Source organism: Solanum verrucosum, unplaced genomic scaffold, assembly GCF_900185275.1.
Source record: "Solanum verrucosum unplaced genomic scaffold, falcon-dt-bn FXZP01000214.1, whole genome shotgun sequence".
In the NCBI taxonomy this organism is placed as follows: domain Eukaryota; kingdom Viridiplantae; phylum Streptophyta; class Magnoliopsida; order Solanales; family Solanaceae; genus Solanum; species Solanum verrucosum.
The window spans coordinates 2,827,485-2,849,245 of NW_026020059.1; the positions used below are offsets into that span (position 1 = coordinate 2,827,485).

General features: G+C 33.4%; 1 protein-coding gene across 2 annotated transcripts in view; it reads right to left on the minus strand.

Moving 5' to 3' along the window:
- Positions 1–1,561: 1,561 nt before the first annotated feature.
- The window catches only part of LOC125823287 (alpha-aminoadipic semialdehyde synthase-like), a 120,526-nt gene continuing 100,326 nt past the window's right edge, over positions 1,562–21,761 (minus strand). The window contains exons 1-24 of one of the 2 annotated variants that reach the window (XM_049502677.1): positions 15,221–15,551; positions 15,045–15,131; positions 14,825–14,954; positions 14,469–14,642; positions 14,214–14,296; positions 13,700–13,816; positions 13,130–13,205; positions 12,487–12,658; positions 12,184–12,280; positions 11,918–12,084; positions 11,542–11,599; positions 9,141–9,281; positions 7,577–7,912; positions 6,946–7,026; positions 6,675–6,740; positions 6,070–6,187; positions 4,834–4,963; positions 4,192–4,271; positions 3,710–3,868; positions 2,958–3,195; positions 2,686–2,794; positions 2,457–2,615; positions 2,299–2,368; positions 1,562–1,880 (exon numbers count right to left, since the gene is read on the minus strand). In XM_049502677.1, coding sequence (XP_049358634.1) covers positions 1,828–1,880; positions 2,299–2,368; positions 2,457–2,615; positions 2,686–2,794; positions 2,958–3,195; positions 3,710–3,868; positions 4,192–4,271; positions 4,834–4,963; positions 6,070–6,187; positions 6,675–6,740; positions 6,946–7,026; positions 7,577–7,912; positions 9,141–9,281; positions 11,542–11,599; positions 11,918–12,084; positions 12,184–12,280; positions 12,487–12,658; positions 13,130–13,205; positions 13,700–13,816; positions 14,214–14,296; positions 14,469–14,642; positions 14,825–14,954; positions 15,045–15,131; positions 15,221–15,469 — 3,150 coding nt within the window. In that variant the 5' untranslated portion in view covers positions 15,470–15,551 and the 3' untranslated portion in view covers positions 1,562–1,827. Of the gene's footprint in view, positions 1,881–2,298; positions 2,369–2,456; positions 2,616–2,685; positions 2,795–2,957; positions 3,196–3,709; positions 3,869–4,191; positions 4,272–4,833; positions 4,964–6,069; positions 6,188–6,674; positions 6,741–6,945; positions 7,027–7,576; positions 7,913–9,140; positions 9,282–11,541; positions 11,600–11,917; positions 12,085–12,183; positions 12,281–12,486; positions 12,659–13,129; positions 13,206–13,699; positions 13,817–14,213; positions 14,297–14,468; positions 14,643–14,824; positions 14,955–15,044; positions 15,132–15,220; positions 15,552–21,761 lie in introns of those variants that run through there. The other variant, XM_049502678.1, reaches the window with a different exon arrangement.

Consider the following 21,761-nt stretch of genomic DNA (forward strand, 5'->3'; position numbering starts at 1 on the left):
GCTAAGAAGTCCACATTGGTAGAGAAATAGGAAATTGGTCTCCTTATATGGACTTGAACAAACCTCCCCTTATGAGCTAACTTTTGGGATTGAGTTAGGCCCATGTGTCATATCTTTTTACATGGTGCCAGAGCAGGCAGAGGTCCTGAGTTCGAATCTCGCCGCCACCCAAAATTAAAAAGAATTTCCACGTGCTTGGCCCATGAAAAAGAATCAGGCCCGCACATGAGGGGGCGTGTTGAGAATATCATTAAATAATAAAGGTGTGCTCTCTCTAAAAGCTTAAGGTTTTAGATGAGATGGTCACACAATTCAACAAACTCACTTTGAAAAATGATATTTAAAGGATTCTAGATGTTGATACCTTGATTATTCATCCTTCACACTCCGTCCAGCAAGAAAAACCAACAAATATGCCATTAAACATATATAGTAGTTCTTCAATTAGTATATGTCTTTTAATTTGGATCTGGGCTTTACCCTTTCAACGTCTTTACTACTTCCATCCCAAATTATTATTCACTTACTTTAAGTTTGTGCAACTGTTCAAGGATGGTCGGTCCAACTCATACTTTGTGCTAGATTAGATTATGCAGGACCCTTTAGAGGGTCTATCGGAGACAACCTTTCTACTTTCACAATATAGGGATAAGATTGTGTACACACCACCCTCACCCGACCCAACTTGTGTGATTACACTAGGCATGTTATTGTTGTTGCGGTTGTATACCACTTCACTAGGAAGTCATACATATAACCTTAATTTAGTTTTAATTGTCACAAGGTATAACTAAAAGATAGTTTGATCAATTTTCTTGACTTTTGTTTACTTTAAAGTTGGTTGTTGGCTCGAAAGTATGCCCACTTAGTGCTTTTTATTTGTCTAAATAACAATACATGACTCATTTAGTACTCTGTGAGTTTTATTTGCTTACTCTTTTCCACACATAAATGCAATATTTTCTTATGGTATCTCATTATAAGATTTGCTAGGGAGTAATAAAAGACTCATATTGTGCATCCATCTAAGAAGACATAATTTTAAAATTCATTATTCGACCTTTGTCCTCTTTTACTTTAAGAAGATAATACAAATTTGCTATTTTCTTTAATTGTTCTCTCCTTCCTTACATACCTATTGTAAATGTGTACACTAACCATATAGTAAAATGGAACAACTTAGAGTTGATTTAATATATAAATGGTGCTATTTCAGATAGAAAAAAGAACATTAATTCACATGTGTTTTTGACCATTAACTCTATTTATTTTGAGTCATAATATAACAACTTTCATGTAGTTTCTTAAGAAATAGAAAGGAAAGTCAAATATAATTCTCCTTTGGCTTTTCATTTTCATGCTCTTTTTGAAAATATCCCATTCAATTTATTGTTTTTTTGTCAAACTAAAGGATATATGTTTTTGTATTTCAATTAACTTTGTCAACGAAACAACAAAAAAATAAGATGCACAACACTTAGATTATGTATAGACCTTGCATAAAAGGGAATAACTCACAAATGATGAATTAAATGTTTAAACATCTATAGGAAAAGATAAATAGAGAGAAAGGAATAATATATTATTGACAAATCAGTGTACTCACTCGAAAACGAGAATATTAGCCTATGATCATGAGAAACCTAATTAAAGAAATTCACCTGTGCAAAGCACGGACACTTTACCTAGTTCTTATATAATATACAACTTTATTTTGTTTAATCAGAACTCTTTTACACTAATATGAAGCCCTTTAGAAAAAAGAGCTTTTGATATCAAATTGGTAAATACCAGAACCAACTTGTACAAATTAAATGTCATTATTGATTATTCAATCTTCTCCAGCAACTTGAAACCATATGCTTCCAAAATATCCAGTGCTGTAAATTTACAAAAAATGAAATATTATGTCACTTAACAGTTTTTACAATCACAACCAGAGCTTATAAATGATAAAAATAGGGCACAACATTCAAACTTAAGCACACGTAGAGTTCATTTGTTTGCTTGAAAAAAGGGTAGCTCGGTGCACTAAGCTCCCACTATGTGCAGGATCTGGGGAGAGGTCGGACCACGAGGGTCTATTGTATGGAGCCTTACCTTGCATTTCTGCAAGAGGGTGTTTCCATAGCTCGAACCAGTAACCTCATGTTCAAATGCCAAGAACTTTACTAGTCACGCCAAGGCTCCCCTTAGTGATGCGTGAACATGAATTATTCATTTCTATGCAAGCAATGCATTATTGGCACATATTTTTTCTCCCTAGACAAAAATTAAAAACCAAGTGTGCTGAACTACCTGGCTCATAGACTTCTGGATTAATAGGCCTTAATACACCATTTGCTTTAATCTTGTTTGCAAGTAATAGCTGCAATTGGCAAAAGCGAGTGAACTATGGATTCATCCATAACAAGAGATACTCGTGATCATTATGCAATTATTAAATAGAAGAATACCAGAGCTCCGGTGGCTGCTGGAATCCCTACTGTAAGAGCCATGGCCATGGTGGCTTTCCCGTTCTCCGTCCTTCCCATTGCCAAGAGTGTCGATCTATGAGTTTCAGCATGGTTGTCTGGGTAATCTACTACCACTTCATGGTGTAAAAGCACCATATCCTGACACAAGTGATATTAGTGGTAATCCGGCATGTAATAAATTGACATAAAAAGTGATTATGAGAACTACCTGCTCTGTTTTGGAGTATGCTAATTTCTCTTCCATGCGCAAACATGTTACTTCAAATGGAGATCTGCAGGATGATGGTATTTCTGTAGGCTCTTGAAATCCCAGAAAGCTATTTGGATATTAAGTAAACTCCTTATCATTCAACCAAAACATGTTTTTTACGAATAACAAACAATACTTCACATTTTATACCAATATATTCGCTTTAAAGAACATACTTGTTCAATGCTTCAAGTAGAACTGATTGACCTAAAATAGTCGTTTCAACTTACATTATTGTTTTTGCTGTATTGACTGCTGTGTCCTTGTCTGTGCAAAGCCCAAGAGCTAATATCCTATCTGTGATGTATTTTTCATCAATTACTGATTCAGGCAAAATCTTTCCATCGATCCCAAGAAGTCCAAGCAAAAACGCGCTGTGTGTGGGTCTGATCCCATCCTTAAGAATCAGAGTAGATTCTGTACTGAAGAATCCTATCTTCACAAGTGTCCCCATTATTTGACTAAAACCTGTGGAAAATATCGATTCTTAAGATGTCAACCAAAAATCTGATTATATGAAAACGATCAAGTCTATTACTCCCACAATCCTAAAGAATTACACACTTAAGTTGTATTCAAAGTTCAATCTTTTTAAGGACTGAAAATAAATAAATAAAACCATCCCACAAGGTTGTCATTTACAAATATATTCCACATGCTTGACTAAACAAAAGAAGTAGTTGCTCCCATGTGAGTGGTGTCTTACAGACCTAAATAAATAAAAGCTTTTAGACGAGGTAGTGACACAATTCATAAGAATAGGTGACTTGCCAAAACCATAAAGCAGATTATTTGAGAAGGCTGGTGTTTCAACTTCTTTTGAACATTCTATTTTTCCCCTTTTAATGCATTATATGGATGTAAGAAATATTTAAAAGCCCTCTTTCTATTGCCATTATTCCCCTTCTCATTTGAGCCATTGGTCAGAACTCGAGTCTCTTTAACCAAGAGCTTCGTATGAAGCCCAGTAAATGTAACTTGCCTTCATAGCGTAGTGTTCCTCGGAAGATGGTCGATGCTTCTTCTGATATGCCATACAAGTCTCCATACACTAAGGAGTTGCGATTTGGGAGACACTCTAATGCAAAGGCTGGAAAATCAGGAAGACGAAGCTTTGCAGCTGAATCATAAAGCTTCTGACCTGCATTTAATATATTGTTAGTAAAGCAAAAGCACATATATGACAACCACCACCCATGCCAACGGTCCATGAATGGTGGAGATAGCTTACGAGATGACAGTTGGAATTTTGGAAAGCTAGTGTGGATTATTCATGGGAGATGAAGCTATTAATTTTGGCTGTGAGAGACCAAAAACATATAATGAGGGCGTAAACTCTTTAAGATTGTCTAAAGATATACAAAGGCAAGTAGAAGTAGATTCTGAAGTTGTTTTAGACTTTTAAGTACAATATACTTCTTCATGGGATAGAAATCAAAACAGTTCTTATGCTAAACAACTCACCTTCGACATGGATAATTTCCCCTTGATATCTGTAGGCTGCTGGATTCCACCCAGCTCGTATAGCTCCGGCTGGACTCCAACTAGATATTGTTTCAACATAACAATATTAATTATGAGTAGAATGATTGAGATGTGAAATCAATAGAGTAGGGAGAATACTAACAAGTAAATGATAACAGAGAGATTATGTCTACTTCACTATAACCAAAAAAGTAAGATAAAAAACTAACTACCACAAAATGGAATGCGGTAAACATCCATGTGAATATATTACATTCAGTAGGTTAAAGTGGATAATAAATCACATTCAGTAGGTTAAAGTGGATAATAAATCAAGTGAGTGAACATAAATAATTATCCGCTTTATGTGTATGCGGTCTTATGTTGGAAAAAAGAGAAGTTACTCTCTAGTTCAAAATTTAGTTGACGGTTTAATCGCCAAGGAAAATGGCAATGTTGAGGAAATTTGGAGAGGCCAGTTAATGTGTTTTTCATTTGCAATAAGTGCCAATGAAGAAAGCAGAAGAAATACCCGACAGTTTTTTGCAAATATGTCTTATCAAGTAGCTAACACAACTGAGCTTCTCAATATTGAAAAGGCAACCTTATTGAATCAACATTCAATTGAAATAGTAGGCATACCTGAACTTATAAGCTAATGGATTGTTAGCAGCAGCTGGAGAGGGAAGACCACCACAGTAAGAAACAAAAGACCTGATCTTTCCCTTTGCTGCATGGGCTTGGTCGATCATTTTCATTGCCATCATATGATCTACAATAAAATATATGCCACTAGTTAGCCTATGATTGGTAAAATCATACTTGTCTTCCCAAGAAAAATTTAGACTAATAACACAAATTTACAGCAGCAATTTTATTTCTCATCAGGCACTTGTAATTCAGCAATTTTCTATTATACATCTGAGCATTCCCTTCCTAACTCATGTTATTTCATTGATTGATAATCTCAAGACTTGTTAATATATTTTACATCTCCAGTTACAACTACTTTTTACCGCTTCAACTAAATTTAATTCAATTGACATAGTTTTAAATGAAGTGAAAGTGAGACAATTAATTCAGAGTATTAGGTTAGAGTTGTAATTTGACTTCTTTCAGATGTGAAAAAAGAAGAAAACCACACTTTTGTTCCAGTTTAATTATTTAAAATGAATTTGGAATTTTACAGTCTGGTAATTGGTGCTTATCTTAGTTATTGTTGCCTCAAATAACTAGCTACAATTCCGAAATGGAAAGTGTTACTAGAGAGGGAAAGGGGTACCGAATTATGATTTGCATACTTCTTAATAATTGCAATATTATGTATATTTTTCTCACCAACACTGTACAATCTGCCCCTTGGTATAGATCATTGGATATTTTTGTGTAAGACTTTCCAAATTATAGCATACACCTTGTATATGAGAATTTTTGGTGTTGTAGTTTCTGGAGTTTGATGGGACTTTCCTGTATTTCTTGGTTAATCTTTCTTTGTTTAGTTTCCGTAAAATCTAACAACCAGAGACGAGTCAAATATTTGATGAAGACCAAAAGATGTGCTCATTATTGGCCAACTTAAGGGATCATAACTATTCAGGAGTATTGTATGGCACTAATTTGCACCTACCTCAATATAAGGGACTATTTTTATTTTCTCGAACTTGGAAATGCAGTACTATTTGTATCCATTACCATAGGTTATGCACAATCACATTCAGAGGAAATATCATACCATGAAGAAGTTTCCAACAAATTCATTGACGGTCTTATTCAAGCTACTTATATGCAGGAGAACATTTAACTGAGGACAACTTTATCAGATACACACACAAAAATAAAGGAACTGTAGAACATTTAATTTTCTCAGGTGAAGGTTACCGATTCCTGGGTCCAAACCCATTTCACCAAGAATAGTAATTCCAGCAGATTTTGCGTCTTGGTCTAGCTTTAACATAGAATCATCAACGTAGCTAGCCGTGACAAGATGTTTCTTCAGCTGCATCAGGAGAATTCAAGTTGCACTTTAGTAGGAGTAAATCAGGAGTTCATGAGAGTTCGATAGATATTTTAGGTTATAAATGTTGAGATTTTTCCTCAGAAGAAGTTGTAAAGACTGATTTCTTCGCCCATGGTACGGTCCATTTGATTGAATTATGAATCATAAAATTATTCAAGATTCATTTGTTTCAGTCCATTAATCTAGGGGAGTTGTTTTTATCTGGCTCAAGCCTGAAAGGTCTAATACATTGTTGCTCACCATCCTCAGGCATATTCAAAGGGATTGAACCCGTAGACCTCTAATGAAATTTCAAGAACTGATGTACTTAATCTATACTAGAAATCAAACTGTTCAAGAGGCAGTCAACACTTCTAGCTTTACCACTCATCGGGGCCCTCTTTTATTATGCATAGACGATAGGAATCTGTATTTACAAGGAGATGATACCCATAAGAAAGAAAGGAAAAGATGGGAAAGCAAATACCTCAATGCATGCCTTTGCTATAACACCATGGCAACTAGGAGGCAGTAAGCTGATGACAACATCAACCTGCTCGATGACAAAAATGACAGCATGAGACAGAGCCACTTATTTACAACATACATAAATTCAAAGAGACCTAACACTATGTTAAGTATTAGGGAAGGCTTCAAAAAACATAAAATATTCTTGCTACTACCCCTTATTGTCTCAAAGGCCATTTTTTTCAAAAAAGAAGAATACTTCACCACAATACGCAATCAAAAGACAATACCTGTGCGATCCAGCTAGAAAGAGACTCATGACTCGTAATGTCAAGCTGAATTGCTTTTGCATTTGGAATACCTTTAGTAACCTGTACTACTGAAACATGATTACTAACGGAAAAAGAAAAACATAGAGGTCTATAAGCGAAAACATAAAGCTCAAACCATAACATGCAAATAGTAGATGAAATTATATTGTCTATAATCAAGATGTGCAGTAAATGGACAATACAATAGATAATTGATAACAAAATAAACAGTAAATACAAATTGTCACTTTGTGCTGTAACAGTATCCAAATCAAACAAGAAAAGAACAGAAAAACCATAGTCATGGACACAGGGACAGGAAAAAACATTAACTGCAGAAGCAAAACTGATAAACAAAGAATCTGGAGAGGAGAATCAAAGAAGACGTGAATAATATGAGGTAGAAAAAAGACGAGAACATAAGAAGAAATAAATCTTACACAATCCTTTCAAAAATATAATATTAGGACAATGAAGACGCAGATTTATATGAAGTTTTGTTAGTGAAAAGACACCATCAAACTTCCAATGTACATAAATGAAATCACGAAGTTCCTTTTCAAATAAGAGTGATCAATGAAGTCACATGAAAATTGATATACATGCATACCTCCTCCGCATCCTTCAAGTACAAAGAACCAACAATCACTTGGACACAATTTTGCTCTTCAAAATCAGCAGTTACAGATGATTTAGGCAATTGCCTAGATGTCATGCTACCAATTGATGCTAAAAGTTCTGCAGCTGGTCTGCAAACCCGACCAGCACCTAAAATTAAGACCTTCTTTGAGTCATACTTCTCATCCATGATTGTTTCTTGGAATTCCCCAACCTTCAAAGATATGTTGTTTTCCTTGTCTTGAGATCCCAAAGAGTTGCTTGAATTAGCCAGGGAAGTTAAAGAATCAACTATTTTATCTAAAACGGATTTATCTTCAGCTCCAACCTGTCCCAAATAATGAAAGCAAAAGGGAAGTAAGAATCATCAAGTTTTGCATCACGTAGAGGTAAATATTCATGACTGAAGAAACCACAAAAAACAAACACCTTAATTTCCACCTTAACCAAGAATAGCATGAAAATCACAACTTGAAGTTTTATTTTGACACTGAAAAATCGAGAAATACAGTGCGAACTGTAGCTTTAGGATTTATCAACAGGAACCTGAAAGTTTTAAAGTGACACCAGAAAGTAATTGGTGTTTTTCGTCTTTGTTTTTGGGTACCTTGATAGTCTATAGAAAGGCCCGTGTAATTCTCAGGAGAAATTCATTGCTTTCTTTCTTTCAGACTATCTCGAAAAAAGAGATGAGACATCAGAAGATTGAACTCTCTTATGCCAAAGCTAAGAAGCTCTATTCCGTTAAAATATTTCAGTCTATGAAAAGCAAAACACGCCAGTAGGTAACAGAATCATGAAAATTACGAGAAGTTCACACAATTTTTATGATCAAAGAGAAGTATTTATGTAGCTTAATTGTATTCACTTGTGAGAACACTTCTCCAACAAATAGAACAACTTTAGCATGAAGATAAAAGTACGATAAAAGGGCATAGCACTAGGAAGTGAAACTGCAGCACTGCTAAAATGATGGGAATATGACATGTTCGTGAGAGAAGTATAGTGACAACCATTATGTTTTGGGGGTTTTGGAATGCTAACATCTTGAAGACTATGTAATGTCTGTTTCTTATTCGTGTTTGGTGCATTTGGCTAGAGCATGATGCAAGAATATGCATATCCCTCCAGCATATGTAGTGAAATAGAATAGCTGCCCCACCTTTTTTAGTGGTGTATGATTGCAGGGTTGTTTTTCAGTGAATAGCTCTCTTGGATACAAAAACAACAACAACATACCCAGCGAAATTGCTCAAGTGGGGTGTGGGAAGGGTAGTATGTATGCACACCTTACCACTACCTCGTGGAGATAGACAGGTTGCTTCCGAATTTTCAAAGATGATTTGAGGAAGATAAATTTTACAAGTTTCGAAAATATAAAACATGGACAAACACTTTCAAATAAGTTTGTAGATTCCACAAATTTTCTCATAGTAGGCAATGATTTTTCATTTTGACTCTCTTTGATCTAAATATTCTTCTAATAAAACAATTGCATTTATATGTTTAATAAACATTCCTTTTCTTTGAAGGTAAAACTAGGTTAGAAATAAAACCTCCAATTCTGAGTATGACGAATCACTTGTGATTTGACCAACTTGGCACTTCACCAAGTGGAAGGAGCCACCTGCCGCTTCAATAATATCCAACGCCTCGTTTATGAGAAATTTATCAAACAAATGACCACTTAGAGATACCTGTCAATTTCAGATGATGGAGTACAAGCATAAGAAAATAAAATCATCAAAGAAGTAAGAAAATTATATATTTCATTCTTAACTCAGCAGTGAGTAGAAACAACTAGTTGCAGTTACTAATTAAAGAAGTAAATCAGAATAAGAATACCCCTATTAAAATATAGATAGAATCTAACATCATCCAATGTGGACAATTAGGTATATGTCAAAATCAATCTCAACATATCCAATCCACCCAACCCGTTCAAGTTTAAGCGGGTCAAAACCCACCCATTTATAAGCTCAACCCGTTTAAGCCTAACCCAGTAAGAATTGGGTTGATGTGTATCCCAAATTGACTCATGAGAAATCTTGTCAAAATAAAAAAGACATTTTTCTTATTTCATATGTTATACATAGTTATAATAAAGGAAAATATAATTTTATTAGGTACTAAAGGTTAATAAAAGAACAAAATAAAGCAATTAAACCTTGGAAAGAATTGAGCGAGTTGGGTTATGACCCATATTTTAGCCCAACCCATTTCAACCCAAGTAGCTTTTGAGCGGGTCAATGATTCGCCCATTTATTAACTCAACCCAATTTGATCCGCCCAAATTCAGCCCAACCCGCCCATTTGACACCTCTATTGACAATACATCTAGGACCAAAGTCTCATAAATATACTCCTCTCTATTTTGTAATTAATTTTTAAAATTTTAAAACTAAATAAAATTAAAACTTAATTAAGGTCTTCCATAATAAGTATTTCAGTTCACTTATCTATTTAATTATACCAATTGTAAAGTGAATCTTTACATGTCTTTTTCATCATTTGAGGCTCAAAAGCACTTTTGAAAAAATTGCTTCTTGTTGAAGTTTGCTTTTAGTTATTGCAGTAACTTTTAGCAAAATAAGTTATTTAGTTTGAAATAAATTTGAATTTTGAATATTAGTTAATTTGTTTACGTTGTTGAGATATTTTAGGTTGTTTAAATTTCAAATTATGCAAATTATGTATTTTTGTTGGCTATTTAATGCCCCTCAATGCTTAATAAAATTATTGAAAGCTATTGAAAGCCATTTCAATCCATTGAGAGACATTTTCAATCTTTTTGTGTTGCCCCATTTTTAAAAAACATCAACAGTGGTATCAAGAGCTTCATTGATATGTGAAATCTTTCAAAGAACTACCATACATTTTTAACCCGTAAGTGCTACCTTTTTAACTCATCAGGGCTACCCATTTTAACCCATAAGGGCTACCTTTTCAACCCGTGCTTTTTTCAACGCACAGGCATTTCTAAACCAATTTTTAAACAAAAATAATGGCAAGCAGTAGTCTCACTTTGAATGCCCCAAAAATTTTCACAGACAAAAACTATCAAATTTGGTCTGTGAGAATAAAATCATATTTTGAAATCTATGTGATATGTGATGTTGTGATAGAAGAAAAACCCTTGCAACCTCTCTCTGTAAATCATAAAAAAGTTCAGATTAAAGCACTTTCAAAAAAACTTCTACACAAGACAATGTTATCACATGTGTTTTTGAAGAACAAAATCAAAAGAAGAAAAAGAAAAAAGAAGAAATTTTGCAAGTTCAAAAACAATGAAAAAAATCCAGCATCAACTACCAAAGCAAAAATTGAGGAGGAGCATTTTTTTCAATTGCAGTAACTAAAGCAAAGGAGGAGTGTTGAAGTTTGCTTTTAGTTACTAAAGTAACTTTTAGCAAAATAAGTTATTTAGTTTGAAATAAATTTGAATTTTGAATTTTAGTTAGTTTGTTTATGTTGTTGAGATATTTTAGGTTGTTTAAATTTCAAATTATGCAGATTATGTATTTTTGTTGGCTATTTAAAGCCCCTCAATGCTTAATAAAATTATTGAAAGCCATTTCAATCCATTGAGAGACATTTTCAATCTTTTTGTGCTGCCCATTTTTAAAAAACACCAACACTTCTATATTATACTTACAAAAGCACTTCTTAAATGATTTGGTCAAACACAGATTGCAACTATCTGAAAGTTCTTCCTCAAAAACTCCATTTCGCCAAAAAAAATACTTTTCAAAATAAGCAAATTCTGGAAGTTGGGCCAACAGGCTAACTTACTACATGAAAAACAAGTTTTAGACAGCGGTTGCCTGTTTTGAGATCACACCTTTTTCTTAGTCTTCTTCAAACCCATTTCCGTATCAGATTAATAACTAATACGGAATTGCATATCCATATGTCAATTAATAACAATAATAAAATAAAGAACACATTGGAATTTACCAATACGGTGTATTTCCTCCCGTTTCCATTGGAATTTGAAAGAACTATTGAAGGGTCACTGCCAATCAAAGGATAACAGAACATCATTACTTCATATTAGAAAATACAAGCTACTTCATATTGGCTCCAGACATACTATTTCAACGGGTATGTTACATGCTTTACAAAACTTATGGACATCAAAGCATATTGAAAAGCACATAAAAAGTTCAATATAATTTCATTTGTACAAGGATAAACAAGTTGGGAATGGATGGTGGTAACATAAGAGACATAGTTATCTATCATAGATACAAAAGGAATTATCCAATGGTTTCTAAAAGGGTGGAGATAAAAAGCACAATAAAAAAGAATAAAGTTAGGATGAACGACTTACTCTAGATCAGATTTCCGCATTCGAGGTATGTATTCATACAACTGAGTAAGACCTCCATAATGGGCTATGCAAGCTCTCTTCAAGTGTGCAGGTAACTCTTCAAGATTTCTAAAGGAAGCTAAGCTTACAGTAAAGTGGGACAAAATGTCTCCGAAATGTTGGGATGCCTATTTCATCAAAGAATAGCATAGGTACAGATATCATTAACTCATAGATATAAAGACAAATTAATAACTGTAGTTGGTAGCACTTGATGTTGAGATTACCTCTTTCGCAAACTCAGTGGGAAGAATATCAACAGCTGAACACATCACACCTTTACCTTCTAGGTCATAATGATACGAATCGTTGAAAGGTTCATACCTAGGATCCATGTTTAACAAATTGTAATGACCAGGAAAGAATTATTTAGATGCATCATTGTAAATTAAATTGGAAATGAACATAAAATGCTGAGTAAAAGAAATATTTCCAAGTAAAGCGAGGAGCAGTATGTAAGGTATATTCGAAATGGAAGTAGGAAACATACTGACAGATACTATAGAATCTTCATAACAAACTAAAAGTACCTGAAGAAAGGTGAGTCTATTGATGTGGTTTGGTTGATGAACTTGATCGAGCCTCCCACGTCACAAGTTATGTCACAGATTCCAACAAGTGGGCATCCATTTTTCATAAGGTCTTGAATCTGCTTAGTAGTCAACAACCTCGGAAACCTTCTCTCCCAGTACATACAATTTACTGGAAGAAGCAGGGTGGATTACCAAACACGCATTTTCACAAAATTGCTTGAAAACACTATAAAAAGAAAAACTTGAAAGACTTCTTGTAATTGGTACAGTAGAATTGGTGAACAAGGTTCAATTACATAAGAATGTCAAAATAAAAGAAAATGGCAAAACTGCTAAATGATTGGTGATGCAATTACTTGCATAAGAATGTCAAAATCGTAATTTTTATAAATGAAAATTTTCGTTTAGTAACACTATTACGGAACTCATAAAAGATGAAGAAAATACTAGGTTTCCATATAATACAAAGTTCTAGGTGATGAGGCTTACAATCAAGCATTGAAAGCTTTGATTCACTCATGAAAACAAATGCATGCTCATGATGTATCGAATGTAGTCAGAGCAAGCAGGAAATACGTAAAACTGGATACTGAATTAGATTTCCTAAAAAATGAACATGAAATGCCTGATCATCACTGACCTATGACAGATGCATAAGGGGCTATTTTCTCATGGAAAGCAGGTTTGTATTGCTCTGGATGTGCATAGTAATCAGCCTGAATGAATGACAAGTCTATTGTTAGCGTAATGCATAAGGTAACATCATGACAGGCAAAGATCATGGATGCTTTCATTTTCAATGATGTTAAATATAAAGGTACCAACAACAATGTGCACAAACTTAAAATTTTGATCTTGTCCTTTCCCATATTTAGAACTACAAAGACCATAAAACTACCAAATCTAAAGAAGGAAAGACTCCCTGACATCTTTATTCAAGATATTGAGAACGGACACTTTTTTAAGGTTCCAACAGACAGAGAAATACCCATCACTTAGGCTATTAGGGATATTTAACCAGCTTTTTCCTCAAAAGAATATAATGAAGATAAATTTTATTATTCAAGCAGATTTTAGCCACATCTTCACAACTCTATTTTTCTAAAAATTTCATTACCCACCTATGCAAGAAAGAGTACACATGCTATTAATTTTAGAAAAATTGAAACTATAAAGAAGGCAATCATACTTAAACACTAAAAGTATGTACCTTATTGAAAGATTTTGAAGGATTTAAATGTTCCACCATGTCTTGGCAGGTGGCTACACAACCATACACTTGAAAGATTCGCTTTGATGGCTGCTTCGATTGAGTAAGATCTCTGGCCTACACATGAAAAACAGATTTCTGTAACACAAAGCTATGAATTTTTCTAACTCAACCATTTGAAGTACATGAAGTGAAGATTTGACACGTGACATGAAGAATCTTAGAGATCATAGGCATTTAAGTATCTTGTTGATCCAAAATTGGTTAGAAGAACAAAATCTCGAATGTTACACTAGATAGAATTTACAAGCTCTAGAACTGCTAGTGAAACAGTTTCTCCAAGTGAACAGAAATTAAGAGTGGCAACGGGCCAGGTGGGGACTGGTACAGTCCACCAAAAGATCAACTCGGCCAGACTCATGTGAAATAAAGTGGGAAAATGAAAGAGAAAAAACTCAATCAAGTGAAGCAATATATCGATTACATTGTCTTAAATAAGTATGCCCAATCTTACCATCTCATGTAGCTCTGGAAGTTTTCTTGGATCCACAAATGTATGAGGAAGAAGCTTAAAAATTTCTTGTGCACCACGAGACACTACAAAGGATATCAAGATTTATCCAAAAGACACACAATGAGAAGTTTTATGGAACACATTGTGAAATGAGTAGATCAAGGAAATAAGTGGATAGAATATATCTTGAATAGAAGTTGAACTAGACATGTCAATAAACTGAAATTAGTGAGCCTAAGTTACGGTCCACAGTACCATTTCCAGAACCAGTGAAAACAAATACAAGAGGACAGATTCCCGATGGAAGTCCCATAGTTGCTATCTCTTCGCCAATAGAAATCACTGCAGCCTTAGCCGCAGCCAATGAAGAGTACATGTAAGATGAGCCGAGTGAGAGAAAAGGTGTTGAGTAGCCATGATTGAGATACCCTGATATGCACATCTTTAAGTATTAGTAAAAAGACAAAAGGTACTAAAGAAGAAGAAAAGCACATACATAACTGGAGTCCGCAACGAAGATAAACAGCAGGGTCTATGTTCATACAAAATCCAACAAGAAACTATACATGAAATTCAATAAATCATCTTCAAGTTACAAATAAAATGCTTACACAGTCCTAATCCACGTAGAAAGTCAATCATTCCAGCTCTACCAGCAAATTTTCCAAATGCAAGTAACCTCTTTCCAGTGTCTTCAACTATAAGCTCATAGTCGAACAGAGATGCCCTTTCAGCTAAGATCTAAATAACCATCAAAAATGTTAATCTTCGAGAAAAAAAATTACCACGCTTGTTCAGTAAATATTGCTGACTAGAATTAGAGCTACATACCTTATCCAACAAGGGCATATTTTCCTTTTGTGCCTTGTGAGTATGGGAGAAGAAGGCATAGGCCCTATTAGGAAGAATCATCTCCAACTGCAATTCAAGTTAAACAATCATAACCTCAAGAAGGAAAACTCAAGAAGTCAACCAAAATTTTCATTTTTTTGAAAAAAAATTAGCACCTTGGGTTGTTTGATACCCAAGATGAGACCACATTGGGACAAGTCCTCCGATATCTCACATCCAACATCTTCATAGAGTGCATCATGATGAACACGCTTCGTAGATGGCTGCACAATGATACGTGACACTCCAGTCTTACCCCTGCCACCATGCAGCAGTCTAGCACAGTGTGAAGGAGTCAGGGGAGCCCGTCTTTCCCACTTGTTGGTCGCCTCTGAGAGGATACCAACCACTCCATTTCCAAACATTATCAAAGGCCAAGTAGTTCTTGATCAAATTTTGGCAAATTATTCTTGGAGACAAAACAAAGATACAATGAAGACGTTAGCAACAACAACATACACAGTGTAGTCCCACACAGTGGAGTCTGGGGAACGCAGACCTTACCCCTACCTCAAAGGTAGAGAGGTTGTTTCTAATAGTTTGTGAAAGCATAATGACTCATGTTGAACAATAACTACAACAAAATAATATGACATAATCAAAGTGCAAGAAACACCACATAGTAACAAAAATCGAACGACAAAAAACTACAAAATAGCTAGACAACGCTGTACTACTTGGTAACCTACTAACCTAATCTAGACCATGTCCTCGATAAGTTAAAACTGCACAATGAAGACATTAACACCAACTGATTTTCAAATAATCACAAAACAAAATTCCAACTTAATCTCCTTTAAGCTATTTCAGTACTCTCAGAGCAAAAACCTAACTAGAAATCAAATGAGAATACATTTTTCGCAGGATCACATAGAATTAATTAAAATAACCAATATGATCACTCTTAATTTTACTAAATGCCCCATTTCACCATTTCTACTAACAAGCAAAATAAAAAACTTTTTACCTGACTTGTCAAGTGATTGTACTAAATCTTTTTTTTTTTGACCTCTCTTTAAACGTGAACTCTATAATGTGGAGTATGAAAGTTGTAATGGTGATCAGAACAAGAAATCAAGTGTATTTATCATAATGTATATCCAATATAAGTAAGTAGTTGATTGAATTGGTTCAACTTTTTTTCTAATTTAGAAGAATAGAGATGGCGACTAGGAACTGACGTGTCGTTATTATCGAAAATTTGTTTTTACAGAGAAAAAAATGGATACGTCTTTTAATAATGTAACTAACGTGACCAGCCAAATGTTTACGTGTCATTCACATTCATTTGGCCCTTTTTTTAATGGTACTTGAACTCAACTACTACAGCACAAAAAGATGAACTGTATTTATTTTTGGCTTGATCTCTCTTTCCAATTCCCACGTGAAATAAATCTCAAGATATAGAGCGTGTAATATAAAATTTCGAGCTAATATCTTAAAAGGTCATTGAACTAAGAGAATTTATCTTGTAAAGTTATTAAATTTTATTTTATATCAATAAAATCACTCAATTTAAAGTTTTTATATTCAAAAATCACTCAACAATATTTTTCATTAAATAAAGGGAAAATGGACAAATATGCCCCTAAACTATTCGAAAAGGTCTAGATATACCCCGTTTAAAGTTTGGCTCACTCATGCCCTCGCCGTCCAACTTTTCATCTAAACTTTATGCTGAATTTTTAGGCTATATTTTTCATATTTTTTATTAATCAATCACTCATTTTTGTGATTTATCGAAAAAAATAAAATTTAAAAAAAATTGTTGAAATTGTTGAATTTAAGGTTACTATATTTATTTGCGAATTTTTGGCGTTAATTTTATATATTTTTTTCATATTTTTTATTAGTCAATTACTCATTTTCGGGATTTACCCAAAAAAATAAAAATTTTAAAAAAATTGTGAAAAACGGGTCGGGTAGTTTACTTAAAAGGAGTATATCTAGACCTTTTCGATTAGTTTAGGGGTATATTTGACCCTTTTCCCTTTAATATAAATGTCACGTAGTAATATAAAAATGACGTGCCAATTCCATTTGGCATTTAACGCCCATAAGGGCATATCTAGACGAAAAGTTGGACAACGAGGGCATGAGTGAACCAAACTTTAAACGGGAGTATATCTAGACCTTTTCAAATAGTTTAGGGGCATATTTGACCCTTTTCCCTAAAATAAATTCAATAAGATATAATAAATTATTTTATATGTCTGGTAAAATCCCCACAAATAAATAAAATTTCAAAAAAACACATTCTGCTTTTTAAATTTTTTTATCATTAAAATAAATTTAATATAACAAATAAATTTATTTTATATGTCATGTAAATATGAATTTCACAAATTAAAATTTTATATTTTTCAACCCGCTCCACATAAACCCACATTATACCCACGTAGCTTCAATATTCGTTTTCTACATTTTGTGTCACTGTTCGTAAAATATTATTTTTGACTGAAGTAATTATGTATTGATTACTTTGATTAGATACTCCAGTCTCCATATACAAATATATTAATTATAATAATATAAATAAATGAGTAATATAGTGCATAACCCAAAACAATTAATGAGTAATAACATATAGTTTTTCTTTTCAATTCCTTGACAGCGGATCTTAATTTAGCAATGTTGCTAGCAGGTTGTAATGTGACAACGAGTCTCTTATGAATATGGATTTTACACCCAAATTTTAATTATTTTCATTTGTTATTGGAAACAAAGAACTCAATCATTGATAAACAGCATAAAACGGTTTTTTTTTTTTAAAAAAAAATATTATTTATGGCATTCATGTTTATATGACCTAATTTTTATTTTATTTTTTGTATTAAATTGATTTTAATATTAAATGTAGTTGAATGATTTTTGTAGATAAATTTCTTATCTTAAGTTAAGTGATTTTATTGATATAAAACAAAGTTTAAAGACTTTGCTAGATACATTCTCATAGTTCAATGACCTTTTAAGATATTAACCCTAAAATTTCATATCAATTTTTGATGTTACATAGGAAATCTATATCTATCAATATATATAATAAAAGAGGGTAGTTTGCAATGTGGTTAAGTTAAGTGGTAAGCTAATGAAATGAAGAGGTGAGAGCATATTTATCTCAAATTGTAAATAATCGACATGCTTTTGTTTCATTTCAATTAAAGCATTAATATCTCGAGAAATAAGTTCAGTGATAAAATTATAACTAATATCTTGATTTTTATAAGTAGCAGAAAATCCTTTAGTGTTTATATTAGTAAAAGGATAAATTGCATTTATAAACGGAGTTCCAAGAATAATGGGAGGATATAACTGATTTTTTACCAAGAAAAAGAAGTGGGGAATACAAACTTTATTCTGACAAATACGAGTATTATATAATTTATACTTTATATCTAAAGCATGACCAGATGCAGATTTAACCATATGAGTTGTTTTTTCAAAATATTTAGTAGGTACTAAACCTTCTTGAATGCAACTCACATCAACGCCACTATCAATCATAGCAATGTTAGTTATAGAAAAAGTATTATCAATTAATATAGTACATTTAACATACCATTTATGAGCTGTAATAATTTGCATCATTCCTAAAAACATATTTTGTTTAGGATCAATATTCAAAGTGTTGGCAAGAGTATTTTCTTCAGCAGTAGATTCGTCAACCTTATTTTTTCCTTTGCTATTAGCAGACTCAATCTGAGTAAGACGGTGATCATAAATAATATGATTTTTATAAGAAATTTAATTTCTTCCTTCAAATGTTCAATTTCTCCTTTTAAATCATCAAAAGAGGTATCACGAATAATCATGGTTGGTTTAGAAGAGAGTGTATTATGAACAAATCAGTCGAACTCGAAGCCTTCTCTCCTATGTCAATGGTTGGGATAGCTGGCTTACCTTCTTAGTTAGGACATTCAAGCTTCCAGTCTAATGACTGGACACGACCAACCCCGACTCTCTAAGCCCTCGTCTTTACAGGAATTGTCGCAGCTGTGCGTAGATGACTTCCCGCAGATTGGGCTACTTCTATTTATCAATATAGAAAGAAGATCCTACTTTCCCATCAAGACTAAAAGCGAAAAAGAACCTCTCATCTTGGGATGAGACCCTGGAAGCTTTGGCCAGGCATACTACTATCATATCAGGGATGAAAGGTGATCATTTCAGACAAGGAGTAAGGAGCAGAATAATTAAACTCATCTTTAACCTTTTTATCACTAGGAATACTAGTTGAAGAGCTAGTTTTACTAGCAGCCAATTGAATGATCTTTTCACGAAGAGTATTATCGGTAACTTCTTTTAGAAGTTCTATCACATTGTCTGCAGTGATAGTGAACATATTCATGTCTTCGAACTGAGATTGCAGCTTGTAAAATTCATCATGTTCGCAGTGACAAATATCACCATGACATTTGCAAGCATCATTCGAATCTTGATGAACCTTAGAAGGCTCAGGTTGCTCATCCTCTGTTGCATAACTTGCTTCAGAATCATCATAATCTAATTCGGAACCAAAAGTATATAGAAAACTATAAATCTTCTCTTGAATATCATCATCAAGTTCTAGAGTCTTAAGCTTTTCCAGCTTACAATTTGGAGCTATATGCCCAAATTTTCCATATTTATAACACTTAATATTATCAAGATTTCGCCTGGACCTATTCCTGGTAAATCTATGAGATTTACGATGAGCCCTACGCTCATCTCTTTCTTCTCTAGTCCTTCTTCTAGATCTTCTTTTCTTATGATGAGATCTATGAGATTCTAATTTAGAAGTTTCTCGGTTGGTGCTTTTTGAAGCATTCGGTAAACCGAATTGAGTACAAAAATCTTCTAATTGAGATTTTTCTCTAAGCTTATCCATCTTAAGCTGACTTGAGAGTTTTAACTCATTGCACAAATTTATGTCTTCTTGCGTACAAGCCCCAATAAGCTTTCCATAAGTAAAATCACTACAGGGAATAATTCCTTGTGGATTTCTAAGAGTCTTTTTTACTCTTTCTGCAAATAAAGAAGGTAAGCCATCAATAAATTTGGTTTTCCAGAATTCTAAACCATTTTCGGGAAGTTCCATTACTCGACTTAAATAAGTGTCTTTATACCATCTAAACTCACCTAAATGTCTACATCTAAGACCATTTAGTAGAGATCTAATGGTTTCATATTGATTGGTAAATCTACCACTAAAATGTTCAAGAATAGTCAAAATAAGTGTATACACAACGTCTTCTCTATTTTGAACAAGGGCAAAACCTAAATTATCATCTCCTTCATTTACTGCCTTAGCATTAATTACTGCTGCTCTTGCATCAGAGGGCATATAATTATCCCACCATCCTCTTAGTTGACCGGTAAATCCTGCAATAATTATCTTGCAAATGGTCTTGTCAGTGTTACTAACATTTTTGCAGATAGTAGCATACATAAGCATCCTATGAACCATAATCGTCAACTGCCTATCAGTTAGCCCATCGAGATTCCATTCATAAATCTCACTTCCACTAGACGAAGTGTTAGTTTGATTCCAATCTCTTTCCTCTATTAAAACATCTTGAGGAGTAGGCATGGGATAGTAATATGTTTGCATGCTAGGTTTTCTAGCATAAGCAGTATTACCACTATTCTTCTTTGGATATCCATGAAGTTTATTAACTTCCATTTCCATTTGAGTTTTGAAATCAAAAGTGGCTTTCATCTCATCTGCAAAATCTTCAGCGAGACTTATCAGTTTCGCACTTGCACCAAACTGAGAAAACTTTTTATCAAGAAGATTTTCAAGGTCGTGCAAAGCTCTAAGAATAAAATCTTGAATCTCAGGAGGCCTTTGAATATGAACATCAGGCTGTTTTGACGAAGAAACCTGTTCCGAAACTTGTTTCACATATTTTAGCTTATTATCAATTTAAACAATCAGATTAGACAGGCTATCTAATTTTTTGTCTAGAGAACAAATATGTTCACCAATAACTTTAACATATAGACCCAAATAATTATTTTGAGAAATAAGACGATTAATTTCATTTATACTTACTGCGGCGACTTCATTATTAATAAATTTATGAAAAGCAGTAAAAGTAATACCAGTATTATTTGGTAAAATAAACGGAGCTTGAGGAGGATAGATGGATTGAATAATATTACCTAATTCATCTTTGTAAGATCGTTCAAGAACGTTGATGAATAAAGGCAAATAAATGGTTATAAACCAAGGCACAAAGAACATAATATGATTATGTAATGCACAAGTTTCATAAAACTCTTGAGAAATATTATTTAAATCTTCTTTACTATAAGTGTCAAAAAACCAAGTTTTAAACCGGTTCCATTTTTCATTTAAAAATTCGTTTTGAATATATTTTCTTGCCAGTGAACCTGGACTAAAATCAATTTGATGTTCACTCATCATTAAGTATCATTAAGATTAAAATCCATCTCGGATAAGATTAAATTTTCGACAATCTTTGATGGGTTCGTCTTTGACTGATTCTAATATCTTAGATGCTTTAACTTTGAATGTTAAAACGCATGGTTATAACTATGCAGCTGGTTCTGAATTAATCTGCTTGTCTTATAGAATCTATTTTAAATTACTTGCTACTTTAAATCCTAGATGTAAGTTATATGATACATCTGATCAAACTATTTTGGTAGAAA